At 56.0% G+C, this 14,973-nt stretch overlaps 1 protein-coding gene across 10 annotated transcripts in view; it reads right to left on the bottom strand.

Annotated features, from left to right (window-relative positions):
- Positions 1-2,073: 2,073 nt before the first annotated feature.
- POC1A (POC1 centriolar protein A) overlaps positions 2,074-14,973 on the bottom strand; it is a 67,372-nt gene continuing 54,472 nt past the window's right edge. For 4 of the 10 annotated variants that reach the window (XM_077858682.1, XM_077858675.1, XM_077858678.1 and 1 more), the window contains 3 exons: positions 3,377-3,480; positions 2,404-2,445; positions 2,074-2,280 (listed from right to left, as the gene is read on the bottom strand). In XM_077858682.1, coding sequence (XP_077714808.1) covers positions 2,406-2,445; positions 3,377-3,480 — 144 coding nt within the window. In that variant the 3' untranslated portion in view covers positions 2,074-2,280; positions 2,404-2,405. Of the gene's footprint in view, positions 2,281-2,403; positions 2,446-3,342; positions 3,481-14,973 lie in introns of all 10 variants that reach the window. The other 6 variants (XR_013357869.1, XM_077858680.1, XM_077858681.1 and 3 more) reach the window with 4 other exon arrangements.

Below are 14,973 nucleotides of genomic sequence, written 5' to 3'. Positions count from 1 at the left end.
TGGGTCTCTGGTGTTTCAAAGACAAGTGCAGCTCTCCAAGAGCCATCTTCCCCCAAACTCCGAATCTGGCTGGTGGCTCCTTCCGGGCAAGCGCGTGAGAGTGCAGGAAACCCCTCAGGAGGCCCTGCCTCTCAGCCCATGGTTGCCTCCACCTGGGAGAGCCCAGGGTTGGTTGTCTCAGAGCAAGCAGATACATCCCACAAGAAAAGGGGTGCGGCGAGGGGGGGCAGATTAACTAGGGGAGGGGCTTCCAGGGACAGACACTACACCATTGCCCCCGGGCTACTTCCCAAATCCCTAACAGGCTCTCAATCCACATCTTCTCCACAGAGAAATTCAAAACTCCATCCTGGTGGAAACTGAGGGCAGGAAGACGGCACCCCTGGCCTGGCCGCACCGGGCAAGAGCTGCCACACCACGCCTGGCGACCTGGTTCCTGGCCTGCTGTCCCCCGTCAGGGGAACCATTCGTGTCTCTGGAGATGACCCTCCCCCTGGGCTGGCTGCTCAGGTCACCAGGGCCCCAATACTGGGACCTCCAGCATCAGGTCTGGAAGCAAGAAGACAGCTGGCATGGGAGGGGATGACGAGGCTGGCCTCCCAAGCAGCACCCTGAGCAGGCTCACTTAGGGTTGCTCAGATGCCCTAAGAGCCTTTATGGAGGGGCGGCCCATGACCTCCTGGGGCATCTGAGCACCTTACCCAATTCAGACCAGCAGGCCTGCCCAGCTCCTCTATACACACAGGGCCACATAGGAGGCCTCAGCAGGTCCCCAGGAACCCCCGGAAGAGCCCGAGCAAGCAAGAGCCTCTTCCCCACTCATGGCTTGTGTCATAACCACCCCGAGGGGTGCCGACCACTGCCGCCTAAACAAGAACCTGAGTCTCAGAGACGTTGTGGCAACGTGTTGAGGCTACACGGCCAGCCACTGGCAGAATCTGAAGCCGGGGCCTGGCCGGCGGCTTCCTCCCCAGCCCGCTGCAGGAGGCAGCTTCCCCATTCCACCGTTCATCCAGCTCCGAGGCGTTCCGGCTCTGCTCCCGCCTGGAAGCCGCGGAGGCTGGGAGCCTCATTAGCTGTGTGGTACTGACACAGCCCCCGAGAAGTTCTAACACTGCCCCTGGGCCCCCCAGAGCAGCGCAGGTGTGTGGAGGCATAAATATCTCTGGCTGGCTGGGACCCAAGAAGCCAAATGCCGAAGGACACAACCTAGACATGTGGAAAACACTGGCCTGGCTCTCCCTGCGCGGGTGCATGGGAAGGAGCTGTGGGAACCCTCATGAGTAAATGGAAATGCAGGTGCCAGAGTCCTCCAGGACCCAACTGATGAAGCTGGCTGGGGCCAGCCAGAGGGGGTTGGGTGCTCTGCAGGGGCTCCAGCTGTTCTTGCTCTCCCGCTTCCCTGAGCAGATGCAGGCAAGTGTCCCAGGCTCCAGAGGTGACCTAGCAGGGACCCTCCAAAGCCACTGCTTTCATTCTCCCCTTATGGCATAAGGGAGCTAATGGGGATGGGGGAGCTAATAAGGTTTCACTCAGAACAAGCCACTTTTATGACAAGCTCCATCAAATCCGTTTTAATTTCAGATTCCTTCACCCTCATGCATACAGAGGAGGAAGCCACCAGTCCCAGTGAACAGGTGTGGAGCAGAAGTCAAGGCCACTGCAAAGCCACCACCTCCCTGAGTGCTTGTTCCTGGGTAAACCTGACTCAGATGGGCCCATGCTGGGCCTTTTGTCAGATTTGGAGAAAACTCCTGGCTCACCCATCCCATGGGCAGGCCATTGCTAAGCTGTTGTGGGTGGGAAGAGCCAATCATATGGCAGAAAGGGGGACAAACTCCGTAAGGGGGCTTGGGGCTACCGCCTCTGGCCGGGAGCAGCGATCTCAGGGCATGTCAGGACTCTGAGGTAGCAAACGTTTTCAAGTGACTCCTTCACATTAAACCAAACACAGTCCATCCTGCAAGTGCAGGCCCTGCCTATGGGGCCTTCCACTGCCAGGAGAGCCTCCAGGTGCAGAGGGCAGGTGGAGGAGAGAAGGGCATAACCTCTGGGGCTCAGGGATAGATGGGATTCCCACAGAGCCAAATCCCCTTCGTTTATTTACCCAAGTCCCATAGTACAAATCCCTGGCCTGCCACCCCCCAAAATCGACCGAGCTCTTGATTCTTGCTCCCCTGATCATGGTGTTGTTCTCTGCATGATTAACTGCTGGTTCTCCAGACACTGCTTCAGCTTGTCTTCCGTCAGTGTCAGCCGTTGCTCTAGGATGGAGACTGTCTGCAAAATAAATGGTGGTCAGTCTTCTGAGGATGGAGGGGCTCCGGGGCTGCCCTGGGGAATCCCCTCAGCCAGTTCTGCTCAGCTGCTCAGCCCGCTGTCCTGCCTGGGGACAGTTCTCACCTTCATGTCCCCTCCTGGCTCTGGATGGCTGCTCTCTGATGTCTGTGGGTGAGGGCAGGACACAATGAAGGAGGTAGGCAGCAGGTCCCATAGCCCTTGGGCATTCCCCAAGACGATCAAGGGTCAGGATTCCCCAGTAGTCTGGCATTTAGATTGGGAGTCTGGAGCAGAACCACTCTATTGTCTGGACTAGGCTCTGTCCACAACCAACTGGAGACCATCATCCATCTCCATTCCAAAGGTAAGAAAACTCTACCCGGAAACGAAGGCACCCCACCTGGGTCCTGCCCATGCCTCAGGCCTTTCACCTCTACACTAGGAAGGGCTTCCCGGGCTGGGGGGTGAGTGACTGAGCAACCCTAAGCCTAGGAGGGCCTCTGCCTGTCCAAGTCCAGTGAGGACCACTGCCCAGAGACATCAGAGCACAGGAATTACAGGAAATTCGCCATCAGGGAGTTAGGCCCTAACTCTATCTCTGAGCCCCTTTGCTCCTCCGTAATGGAAGGACAGTGCCAAGCTCATAGGAGTCTTGGAGACTATGAGGTGACTCAGGATGGTGCCCAGCCCTTTTCAGCTTGACCCACATTGGCAACGCTTGTCATCATGCTGGTTTCCAGAGGCTGAGCCCTAGCTCCCTGGCCTCTCCTGCACACCCAGCATGCCAGCCTGTGGACCTGGCTGTCTGGCCTGCCAGATGCCCCCAGCTGCTGGGGCTGCATGTGCCTCATAGGCCAGGGCCATCTTGCAGACATGGCTGCTAGACAAGGCTGCAAAAAACCTGCCCACCTTCTCTGGCTTTGGACAGAGTGCTGGCAGAGGGGCAGCACTACCTGGGAGTGTGCTCCCCAGAGAGCAGCTGGCCCCCTGCCCATCAGGGGACTCCCGCCCAGGGCCTGCCCACCAGTCACAGAGCCAACCCCCGTCCTCGCCCAGCCTGACCCATGCTGGTCACGACTGCAGAGCTCTCCTTCACCTCCTTATTGAGGGCTGGGCGAGGGCCTGTGCACGCCGGGCCTGCACCAGGCACTGGGAGAGTCCGCTATGAACGAGGCAGGCTTGGTCTCTGTGCTGTGCAGCCTACAGCCAGCAGAAAGGGGTCAGATTAAGAAACAATACTTTCTATTAATTTTAGAAAGTCTCTCAGCCTCAGTGCTCAGCCCCCATTTGTCTGTGGGCTTTCCCAAAGGGTTTTGCCACCTTCCCTGAGGCTCCAAGGAGGTTCTGGGCCTTGGTCCAGTGAAAAGGAAACTTTCCTTTCATACATTTAATAAAACATTGAAACATTTTGGGAGGGAGTTTCCCCTCTCAGGCTGCTATAAATTCTCACAGCATCCCGCACGGATGTCAGCTGCTCATGGAGGCTGCTCCTCCTGGCGGCTGGCCCTTTCCAAATGAGCTGGCCGGGGCTGAAGGGGCTCTGAACCCTCTGGAGTCCAGGCCTGAGCCTGAAAAGGTGCACTGCAAGCTGAGAGGCAGAGCTGGGCTGAAAGAGATAGCCACACACCCACCCCTGAGCTGGCCAGAAGCTGTGGAGGGGTCTGTACCTCGTAAAAGTGGTGGCGGAAACAGCCCCTGGCTGGCCCAGAGCAGCATTCCTGGAAGTTTCCACTGGCTGCTGTGAAACTTGCGCTGAGCCAAGCTCCAAAATCATTCCTCATCCAGACTTTTTCCGATGGCCCCGGACTCCAGGTCACAGTGGGGGAGCCAGCCTGCTTTTCCTCTCTGCCCACCCCCTCCCCACCCCTTTTAACTTTTCTTCGCAGGGACCGAATTCTCAAGTGTGGAGGCAGTAGGTGCTGGGCCAATGTCAATACCCGGGGAGCCACGCATTTCAAGGGCCTCCACTTAGTCCCATGGTGGGGCCATACTTCAGCTCGGTAGAAATATGTCATTTGTCGATATTAAAATTTCTTTAAACACAAAGGCACACACGTCTTTCAAATCCAGCCCCCTGAAAGGAGGGTGCCAGCCTGGTTGTGGGCCCTTCCTTTGGGAGTTTTGAGGGAGTGCTGCATGGCATGTTGTAGACAGAAAGGCTTGAAATCCACTAGTCCTCAAATCTGCAGCCCCTACTTTTCCCTGCCATTTTCCCATTTCTTTTCCAGAGGAGAAAGACTCTGGAAGAGTCATCACCTCTGTGTTTGGTCTGTACTTCCCATCTCCCCCATGCCCCTGGCATACTCTGCCAAGATGCTGAGTGGTAGCCACCATCCAGGGCTGAAGTCTACCAGGTCCTTTGCGCTCACATTTGATCCCACCCAACCCGTTTGCACCGGAAGGACGGGACAGGGAGAGGAGGACGATTTTGGGCTATTCGTACATTAGAACGTTGTCCGGCAGTCTCTGCTCTGCACATTTTCCTTAGTTCTCTTTTTATAAAGCAGGGGGTGTCATTTTCATGGAAAAGTTTCTTCTTCAACAATCCTTCAGGGTAGGAGCCTTTATCATCCCCATTTTCAGGCGAGGAAATCAAGACACAGTGATATTAAGCAACCTGCCTCAAGTCCCACAACTTATAAATAACAAACCAGGGCTGTGAACTTCGGTGGCCTGGCTTCAGAGTTTGGGCTAAGGCCCTGAGAGCTGCACCTCTGCTCTGTCCCCATCAGGCACACATACAGTGAGGCCTGGCTTTATTCTTCCCCATATGCCTGAGGGCTACTGGCCTTATAACCCCAGAAGGCCTGTTTGTGTGCTCCCCCTGCCCCCACCATGCCCCCGCATGGCTCAACCAAGGCCGAACTCAAGCAGCCTGAGGAGGAACTTGTGGATCTCTGCTCTTACCCACCAGCAGCTACCTGGCCTGTCTAGGCCACCTGGCCAGGTGGCTCCAGATGGAATGAGCAGCAACAGTGGGAAGGGATAACCCCCAGGGTCCTCTAGCAGCCCCCTCACAACATCAGGCCACCCTCAGGCAGTTCCCAGGCCTCAGATGCCCCCGAGCCCCATAAAGCAGTCTCTCACCTGACTGAGCCCTAAGGTTTGGAATTCTCACGAAAGTCACAATTTTAAGTTATAAAAAGGCAACGTTATATGGACAAAAGGGACATAACAACAATAACCTTTTCATAGATACTAGATGAGCAACTCCCTGGACACTTGAATTTTCGATGCTTTCTTTCACTGGGGTGCGGTGTCTCTCAGCCTCAGTGCTCAGTTCCCAAACACGCTATGGAACTGAACGCACCCTGGTCACTGCCGGATGCCCTGCCCCTCACAACATGGAGTTCAATTAAATACGACATCTCTCTCTCCCTGAACCATGGCGACAGGAAGCAGAATTCAGACCCCATGCCTGGACACTGTCACCCCTTGCCCAACACCATCTACTTCAAACATGACAGCCTTTGCCTGCAAGCCATGGAGGGAGCCTCAAGGGCAAGGTCACGGGAGACCCAGAAGTTCATCTTCAAAGTCACACCTGTCAGAGGGTCACCTGGGGGCTTGTTTCTGAACCATCTTCTGCTGCTGTTACTGGCAATTTCCAGGAAGCCATGGCCCTTGTCATGAGAAAGGTGTTCTTGGAAACATTCCTGTTTGCCACTGAACGTATTCTGTTGTTTCTCTAGACTGAAGCTTGGCACGTTCGGGGGCCTACTTTTGTAAATAAGGTTTTATCATCGTGCCCATCTGTTTAGGTATCGTCTATGGCTGCTTTCTGGCTAGAATGGCAGGTTGCACAGTTGTGACAGAGACCCTATGATCCACAAAACCTGGTATTTACTGTTAAGAAAGTTGGCAGACCCTTGCCCCAGAATCTCTTCACTCACCCATCCTCACCGAGCAACTCCTGTGCAGGCCTGAGTCACTGAGAGTGATGATGGCACGCACAGAGTCAGCTGGGCCCGCAGGTGCGCCCTGGGGTGAAGGGGCAAGTGCTGGGCAGCAGTACAGACCAGCCGGGTGTGCTGGGAAGAACAGAGGGGTCCGGGCCAGGGAAGCGGTGCTGGGCAGGGAGGGGTGAGCAAAGGCCAAGTTTGCCAGGCAAGCACGGCTGGAAGGGCACTGGGGCCAAAGGATCAGTGTGCACGGACCCCTGAGGGGGCAGGGAAAGTAACTAACAGGAGGGATGGAGCAGAGGAAGGCCCAGTGTGGGGGTGAGGAACGGCTTCCCAGAAGTGGGAGATGGGACCAGGGCCTGCAGGCTGTGCCTCAGAGCAAAAGATGGTGCTGGTAGTCCTAGGCTGAGTGGGGGGGCAGACCCCTCCGGCTGCCACAAGGGGACGTCTAGACCCGGGACAGCCACACGGTATGGGCCCGCACCACCTGGTAAGTTGGGTCGCAAATGGGAGGAGGGATGTGCCCCGAGGCCCTGAACACAGGACCGAACACAGGACAGGACGGCCCTCAAGAGAGGTGGACAACGGGCTCCAGGCAGAACAGACTAAGTGTAAGGCCCCTGTGAGGGTCCGGCAGTGAACTTGGGCCAGCAGCATGGCTAGTCTGCATCACTGACATCATCTTCACTGCTGGGGGTACGGTGGGGGAGGTTGGGGGGGACTCCAGGGCAGGGGGAGAGCAGTGGACCCACGGGTCCCTGGGCACCAGACAGGATCCGAGGCAGCCTGGCCCTCAATGCGTGACAAGGAAGGGACAGCCCAATGCAGGGGGCCTGCCAGTGAAGAGGGTGCTGGAGGAGCTGGGGGCCAAATCCAAGAGCCAGAGTGCAGCCAGCTCTGGCTGGGGGCAGGGACGCTGTTCCAGCCTGCCGGCTGCCTGAGCTCTCCAGAGGAAAATCCTCCCGGGAGAGGAGAGCAACGGCATCTTATTCGAATCCTCATTTTCCTGCTTAGGAGACAGCAGACACTGATCTGTCCCGTCAAGGCAACATTAACAGGCGAGCGGCTTCTCTCACTCACAGTTCAAGATGTGTAAGACGGTTCATGTAACACCCGAAGGGCCTTCTGAGTGGGGTATAAAAATAACTGATTTTAAAGTGACAGGCTTAGATTTCTAGTCCCCTAAGAACTTTAGTGATGCTCAAAGAAGCTGCACCAAAATGCCAGGCCTCAGCCACATGTCTGGCACCCAGGGCCCCCAACTCCAAGTAGGAGACAACACAACATGGGGGACACTTTGACAGACGCCATGGCTCTGTACCTTGCTGCCTTAGATGCCTTTCCCCGACTGGCACAAAGGCCTCAGGTGCCTGCCCAAGGCTGCGGGGCTCTAGCAGCTGGTACAGTTGAGCCCCACTCCCACACTGTCCCCGCACCCACCAAGGGCCTAAACGGGCCAGTCTGGGTGCCCTGCTTGGGGCAGAGCCCAGGGAGTGCATCTCCACTGACTTTTGGGTGGCCAAGGCGACAGCCTCCACTCCTGATGGACTCAGGCAGCTGCAGTGCTGCCGGGGGCCAATGTGGATTTGCAGGGCCTTTGCCTGGCCCTGTTGCCCGAGGGCTGGGGAACCAGGATGCTCCCACGGGCTCTGCACGGGCATCGTGTGCAAGAGGCGAGAGTCCAGTGCTCCCTGAATGACTCCCACCCACTCCGAAGTGGTGCAACAAAGGCACCAGAAGGGCAGAAGGGACTCACCCAGCACACAGAGGCCCCACTCGTCTCACAGAGCAGTGTGCAGTCCTCTGGTGACCAATCTCTGCCTGCCAGTTTCACCATCATGCTTTCCCTGGACTTGCTGAGCTCCTCCTTTGTCCCTGCTCTCACCAGTGGACTGCCTCCTTCCCGGGCCCTCTACTTCCTCAGGGCACGACCTCCCCTTCTTTCAGCCCTCCTGGCCTCTTATTTCTCCTCAGAATGGTTTCCTCTTGAGGAGGGCTTGTCATGCATTTTTTTTCCTCCACTCTCTCCTCTATTCCTCATTTCTATCTCCTTTTTAGGCCTCTTTTTCATCCCCCTTTCACTTGCGTTTGAGAAGAAGGCAAGAAGAAAAGGAGGAGGATGCGTTTACAGAGAGTGACCTCCAATTGAAATCCAGGCCCCAGACACGGCTGATGCTGGGGCTGGCGGACCCGGGAAGGAGAGCTCCAGCTCTGCTGACCAAGGCTTTGTGAGGTGACAACACACGACAGGCTGAAGGAAATGTGTTCCAAATGCCAGGTACAGCAGGTGCAAAGGCCCTGGGGCACAGAACATGGCACACTTGGAACTATCAGGGAGGTCAATGTGGTTCATCTGGAGTGCTTGAGCAGGTTAGAGTGTGGTGGCCACAAGGCAGGTGGAGGAGGCGCCCCAGGGCCCTTAACCAGAAAGGGGCAGAACAGGGAAGTCTCCACTCCCTGGCACTGCCTTATCACACTCACAGGTCTGAGCAAGTATAGCCTGAGGAAGGTGTTCCTGCATGTCTGTGGCTAGTTTTCAGAGTTGGTTCTAGACTGAGTCTGGGAGAAGAGGCTCTCAGTCCTAGAACTGACCATGGCCAAGTGGTGGCACAGCTGGAGGTGAAACGGAAGGGAATGAGCTGGCACTTCAGAACACAGACCCAGGGCAGATGCTCTGAGCCAGGGGCCTTCCGGCAGCCGCTCCTCCACCCAGAGTGCTGCTGCTACTACGACCTTTGCTGAAAGCCTCTTTCCTGTGGAGCCCACGTGCAAATGTAAGGAAAACTAGAGCTATAACTTCCACAAAGCCCTGAGGGGCCACAGTACACCAACAGGCCCTCCTGACACTCCCACATTTGTCAGGTCTGCCAGGTGCTGCAAACAGATGCTGGCTTGTGGGGCTTCTAGGCACTGGTGTGGCCATAGCACTGGTCCTGTCTGGGCAGGCTTTTGGCAAAGCTGCTCAGCCACGACTAACAGTGAGTAATGTTTTGGAAGGAGGGAGAAAGACCAAGGGAGACCAGCCAGCCATTCTATGTGCATTTCTCAGATACTCGGCCAGTTCCTTATAGAACGTTGCTGCACGTGGAGGCTATGCTCTAGGCTTCCCCCAGCCCTCCCCCATCCCATCCAGCACTGCGGCGGCCCTTCCCTCTGGCAGCCCCCCGACCCCAGCCAGGGGACTTCTTCACGTCCACTTTCTGCTCTAGGTAGAGCCCTAGGTGGAGCATGGAGCCCCTCTTAGGTGGTTTTTATGATCAACATCCCCTCCTGGGCTTCTCTGGAGGGTGGAAGACAGGTGGACAGGGTGGCTGGGCCAGAGAGTTCACATCCAGCCACATGCCCCCCTCAAGCACTCTGTCGGGCTGGGGGCACGGCAGTGAGGGGAACTAACACTGCCCTGTGCTGGCGGTGTAGCAGGAAGCCAGGAGACTGAGCCATCAACGTCTGTAGGGGGCAGGATGGGCAGCGAGGCAAAAGGTGAAGGGGTTGGGGTCGGGGGTGCCACATGAGCAGGTGTGTGCCAGGGCTATAGAGTGGGGCGAAAGTCAGAGGGAGAGAGGGGAAGTATGCAGGGCAGAGGCAGCACTGGGCCAAGGCTGGGAGAGGGCGGTGGGAATGCTGAGCACAGTGGGGTGCTAACAGTGGGTGGGAGCCACAGGGAAGCCTGATGGGGTGCAGGAAGCCAATCAGGTGAGTGGACCATGCCATCCATGACTCCTCTGGCTGCTCGGTCAGGCTGGGCAGCGCCCTTGAATCAGGGCTTGATTCGGGCCAGTTGCCCCTGCCCCAGGGCCTCCAGTCTGTGGCAGGTGGGCCCCAGCTACTTCCCTCTCTGTGACTGTATTGCTCAGGCCCCACCTTCCCCCTCAGCGTCCTGGGACTCCTGGGTCACCCTTCACCTCCACACTCCTTCTGCCAAGCCCCTTTTCTGTCCAGGAGCCGGGATAAAGGCCGGACTCAAGGCCCACATTGCCTGTTACTACTGCTCTTGCTGACCAAAGCCACCTACCTAAAGCCCCACTCCAACCCCCTTCCCCCAGAAGTCCTCATGGTCCTACCCCCACACTCGGTGCCCACCCTCCTCTCCTCTCCCAGGATGTCTTGATCACAGCACGGGTGCAGGCCCTTGGAAAATGCTGTCCCAGTAACCCCCATCCCACCTTTGTCCTGTGAGGCTCCAGAGCTGTGTTTCCTGGATTCAAACCTGAACTCGACTACTAACTTGCTAAACAGCCGTGGGCAAGTTATTGGACTCTAGGCTTCAGATTCCTCATCTATACAGTGCATCTCTCCAGGCTCCACTCCAATACAGCTACTATTAAGGAACCCTTGCTCTGAACATGGGGGTGTACCATGGGCAGCACGGCTCCCTACCTCACCGGGGCCACAGCTGAGCTCTGGGCTGCAGGGGGCCCTGGGCACAGATGAGGCCCTGAAGGAGGCACCCGTGGTCCAGCCTGGTAGGGGCTGAGCCATCAGAGCACGTGGTGGTCTGGCTGCCCCTTAAAGTTCTCTTGTGACGGAAAGTTCCTTTTAATCACTTCCAGGCTTGTGGTTGATTTGGGCTCCTCCAGGCGGTCTCCCACAGGGGCTGGGACATCCCAGCCCCCTCCCCCCAACACGGAAGCCAGATTCCTGGTGGTAGGGTCCCGGGCGCCCTGGGGCTTTGGGAGAGGGCACAGCTGCCCAGCCACACCCCTGGGGACCCTCGTGCCAGGCTGTAGGGGACATCCTGGCGTTGGCCATTGGCTCAATGCCCCCATCTCAACTGTGCCGCCCAGAATGTCTTAACTAACTTTCTTTTGGTTTCATAGCAAAGATGGAAAAATGTGGAATTAATCTCCCCTGTAGCATGGTTTTGACTTTACTCAGATTTTAAAGATCTAAAACAGATGCAAGAAAAGGGGAATCTCTTTGCTGTGGGGTCTCGTGAGCTATCAAAACAAAATGGGGCTGCCAGGCGCAGCGCCCGCACAGCTCCGCCTCATCTCCTGCCAGCAACGGCTGTCTGCTGCTGTATGTCTGTGTGTGCGTGCACATGCGCATACGCAGGGCTCCATCTTGCTGATGGTGTCCTGGCCAGCCCGTGGCTAAATGTGGGGGGTGTATGGGGGCCGGAAGGACCAGCATGGCTTCCTGGGAGTGGGGGCTGCTAGTCCGAGCCTAGCCCTTCCCACCCCCCAAGGCTCTGCCTCCCCATTCCCCGCTCTGTCTAGCACCCCATGGTCTGTGGCAAGGCGCCCTTGAGTCAAAGGTGCAGATGCTGGCCCTTGACAACCTGTTGACATCCGTCAGTCTGAATGCCAGCATCATGAGGACAGGCTCACTGCGGTCTTTGTTTCCAGGCATAGCTCCAGGCACACAGTAGGTGCATACTGGGCGCGGGACAGACAAATGCCAAGCCCTGAGCACCATGAAGATCCAGAGAATTCAGGTCTTGTACCAGACAGCCCAGGTTTCCAGGGCCTAGAGTGGCCTTACTCTGAGGATAAGCCCATTGGACTGGTGAGGAACTTTCCCAAGCTTGGGCCCTGGACCTGGCGAGCTTGAGGGGTTAATGGGGGAGGGATTGGAGGGGCAGGCAGACCAGAGGGGCCCCTGTCAGCTGGCTTGGGCCTCAGCAGGATGTGGGGGTGCACCAAGTGGGGTGGGAATCCAGGAAGCGGCCTGCTTCCTCCCTCTCTCGCCTCAGGCCTGATTTGATGAGGACTAACGGCTCCAAGCCCTGAACTTCATAGGGGAAGAAACGGGAGATTCCCTCTCATGCTGACGTCTGACAGACTGACTTGTCCAGGATCACACACAGTTGATGCACAACAAAATGTGTTCCTGAAGAAATTCCTCCAATCTCTCTGAGCTTGGCAACTGTCTTTTCAACCAGCCCCTTTCACCCCCCAGTTGGCTGCTAACAACGCAAAACAAGCCTTTGTCCCTTGAGCCCACAGGTCCGTGTTTCTGTTTCACATTATCTCAGGGATATAGGATTTCTCTGACGTTTCTGCATCCCCCAGCCCCCACCTCTACTGAGGATTAGCTCTCTTCGGGAAGTACATGAAACACTATTTTCTACTGGTGGATTAGCCATGGGATTAAGGAATCTTGGCTAATTTACCTTCCTTGTGGCTTAAAAGCAACTCCTCTTAAATGAACACATGCTTTTCCATATTATTACTTACCCCCAAAAGAGAAGCTATAAAGAGTGGGTCCACTCACCACCATCCATACAACCATGTGCTACCCACACCAGAATGGAGGATCTGAGCTGCATATTCCACCAACACTGGCCTGAGTTCAAGCTCATCTCTTTGTCAGCCCTGGGCAGGCCACCAGGGAGACAAGCGTCTAACCAGGACAGGCCCTAAGATGCAGGATGCCAGTCGCCCCTCAGCCAGAGCTCTGCTGTACTCTGACCCCATGCTGAGTCCAAACAGGGCTGAGCCTGGGGCGCAAATCTTGGCTTTGGCCACCTTCTGCATTCCATTTCTTCGGAAGTTGACTTTTCCAACAATCCGTAATCCAATGTGGTAGTTAATTTACCACAACCTGATAAAACACAATCGTCCCAAGTCAGACAGACTGTCAGGCAGCTTGATGGAGGCCTCAGTACAGCCTGGCAAGTGAGGCTGTAGCCCCAGCCCAACAGGACCAGCTCAGGGAAGAAGGGCTTACAGAATTCCCCTGGCCTGCCGAGGACCCACTGATCCATGATATGAAACCTAGCCTCTCATCTTGGATGGTTATCTGGAGCCACTAGCTGGGCCCAAATCAGAAAGGGGGGCATGGAACTTCTCCCCCAGAAGCCATGCCTCACCAAGTTTAAAGCTTCTTTCTGCTTTTTCTCCTCCACTATACCAGCGGTCCAGGCCCAGAGAAGGCCCTCTACAGGACAGGTGGAAGGAAGTAGCAGGCCAGACAGTAGCTTTCCCTGATCCTGCTCCAGTGGTGCTTCATTTGGGAGCATGCCAAATGGCCACAGGGCCAGCTGTGACTTCGTTCATCACAGAGCCACGGAGGCCTATTTGGGACTGCCAGTCAACCAGAATACTCCTAGGCCCCTTCTTGTGGCCAGGACTTAACCCTTTCCTAGAGAGCCCGTGGGTCCCCAGAGGAGTGAGAGCAAACCACCCAGTGTCCCCTTCCTCCCTCCTCGGGAGTAATCCTAGAGTCAGTCTGAATGAGATACCCCTGCATGGGCCTTGTTATCCAGCTCCAGTCCCTGCCCTGCCCCTCCTCAGCTCCAGCCTTGCTCTGGGCCTCACAGGAGAAATCTCCTAAGACTGTGAACATTCCCAGGCCCCAGAGGTAACCGCAGCCATCCCAAGCCCATCTGGTGGGTGGGGGCCTTCGATCTGTAGCTTCTCTGGGGAAGGGTGCTTTCTGCCACAACCACAGATGGCAGAGAAGATGGAGCTGCCATGCAGCACCCTGTGTAATAATAAACACGAGCTCCTCCTCTTTTGAGTGCTGCTAGCAGCACCAACCTTTGCTTTTTTTTTAAAGTTTTATTCATTCATTCATTCATTCATTCATTCATGAGAGACACAGAGCATGCACAAGAGAGGCAGAGACACAGGCAGAGGGAGAAGCAGGCTCCATGCAGGGAGCCCAATGTGGGACTCGATCCCCGGTCTCCAGGATCTCCCTGGGCTGAAGGTGGCGCTAAACCGCTGAGCCACCCAGGCTGCCCCAACCTTTGCTTTTTGCAAAGCCAGAGGAGCCTATGGATAAACTGCCTAAAAGAGCAACAGGCTGGGCAAAGGCCAGGGCCCAGCCCCTCTGCAACTAGCTGGAGTCAGACCCAAGTATGCCTCTGACACAGACCACAGAGTATCCTGTCCCCAGGAAGCAGCCTCTTGACAGAGGAAAAACAAATCTCTTGTCTCCAAACCCCAAGTGGTGGGAGCTCAGACTGTCCTGAACTTGACTTTGGCCCAAGGGCAGCTCTTGAATATCTATACAGAAGAGGTCAGCTAGACCCCTTCTGGACTATGTAGGCCAGGTGGCCAGATGTGCTAATGTGGAGAGAGGGCCCACTGCCTGCGTGTACCAAGTGACATGAAAGGGCTACATACACTCTATAAACAGGAATCCTGGCAGGGGGTAAGGGCGGCTGGGCAGGATGACTTTCACTCTATACCTTCCCAAAGACTTCGGTCTGGGTGCACCTGGGAGAGTTGGAACCCAGCTAAAATGGCGTAAGTGCTTTAAAATCTATAGAGTGTTTGCACAATTGTTGTTCTGCCCAGGAAAGAGGTACACTGAAAGCCCCAGAGAATGGTCAGGCAGCTCGGCAGGCCCTGCGTTCCCACCTTCCCTGCCAGCATGGAACTAGGTGCCTTGCCCAAGCAGCCCATCAAACAGGGAACCTCCAGGATTGTGCAGGGGAGGGAGGGTCAGGATGTCTCAAAAACAAAAACAAAACAAAACAAAACAAAACAAAACAAAAACCCAGGCCATTCTATCGGACTCCCCAAAGCACAAGACAAAAATCCTTAGCCTTGCTGAGTTAGGTCCAGCAGAGTTACAACCTGGATATTTCACAAATTCAAATGTCAGAGGCCCAAACCGGCAGGGCTGGGTGGGCCTGCCCCCGCCTGCATCCCACTGCATGCATGTTCTAGTCTTGGAGCCCAGCAGCCCCCGGTGAGTCACAGGAACCTGAACGTGACATCACAGCATTGCTGTGGCCAGCCTGAAGCACGGGTGCCATAAAAAAACATAGTTGGAGCAGGAATTTCATGGTTTGGTATTTTTAAAAAGCAGCAAGATGTGAAACTGGAGTCGAAAA

Source organism: Canis aureus, chromosome 19 (genome assembly GCF_053574225.1).
Source record: "Canis aureus isolate CA01 chromosome 19, VMU_Caureus_v.1.0, whole genome shotgun sequence".
Classification (NCBI taxonomy): domain Eukaryota; kingdom Metazoa; phylum Chordata; class Mammalia; order Carnivora; family Canidae; genus Canis; species Canis aureus.
The sequence above is the reverse complement of the archived record's forward strand: the minus strand, read 5'-3'. Positions and strand labels throughout refer to the sequence as shown.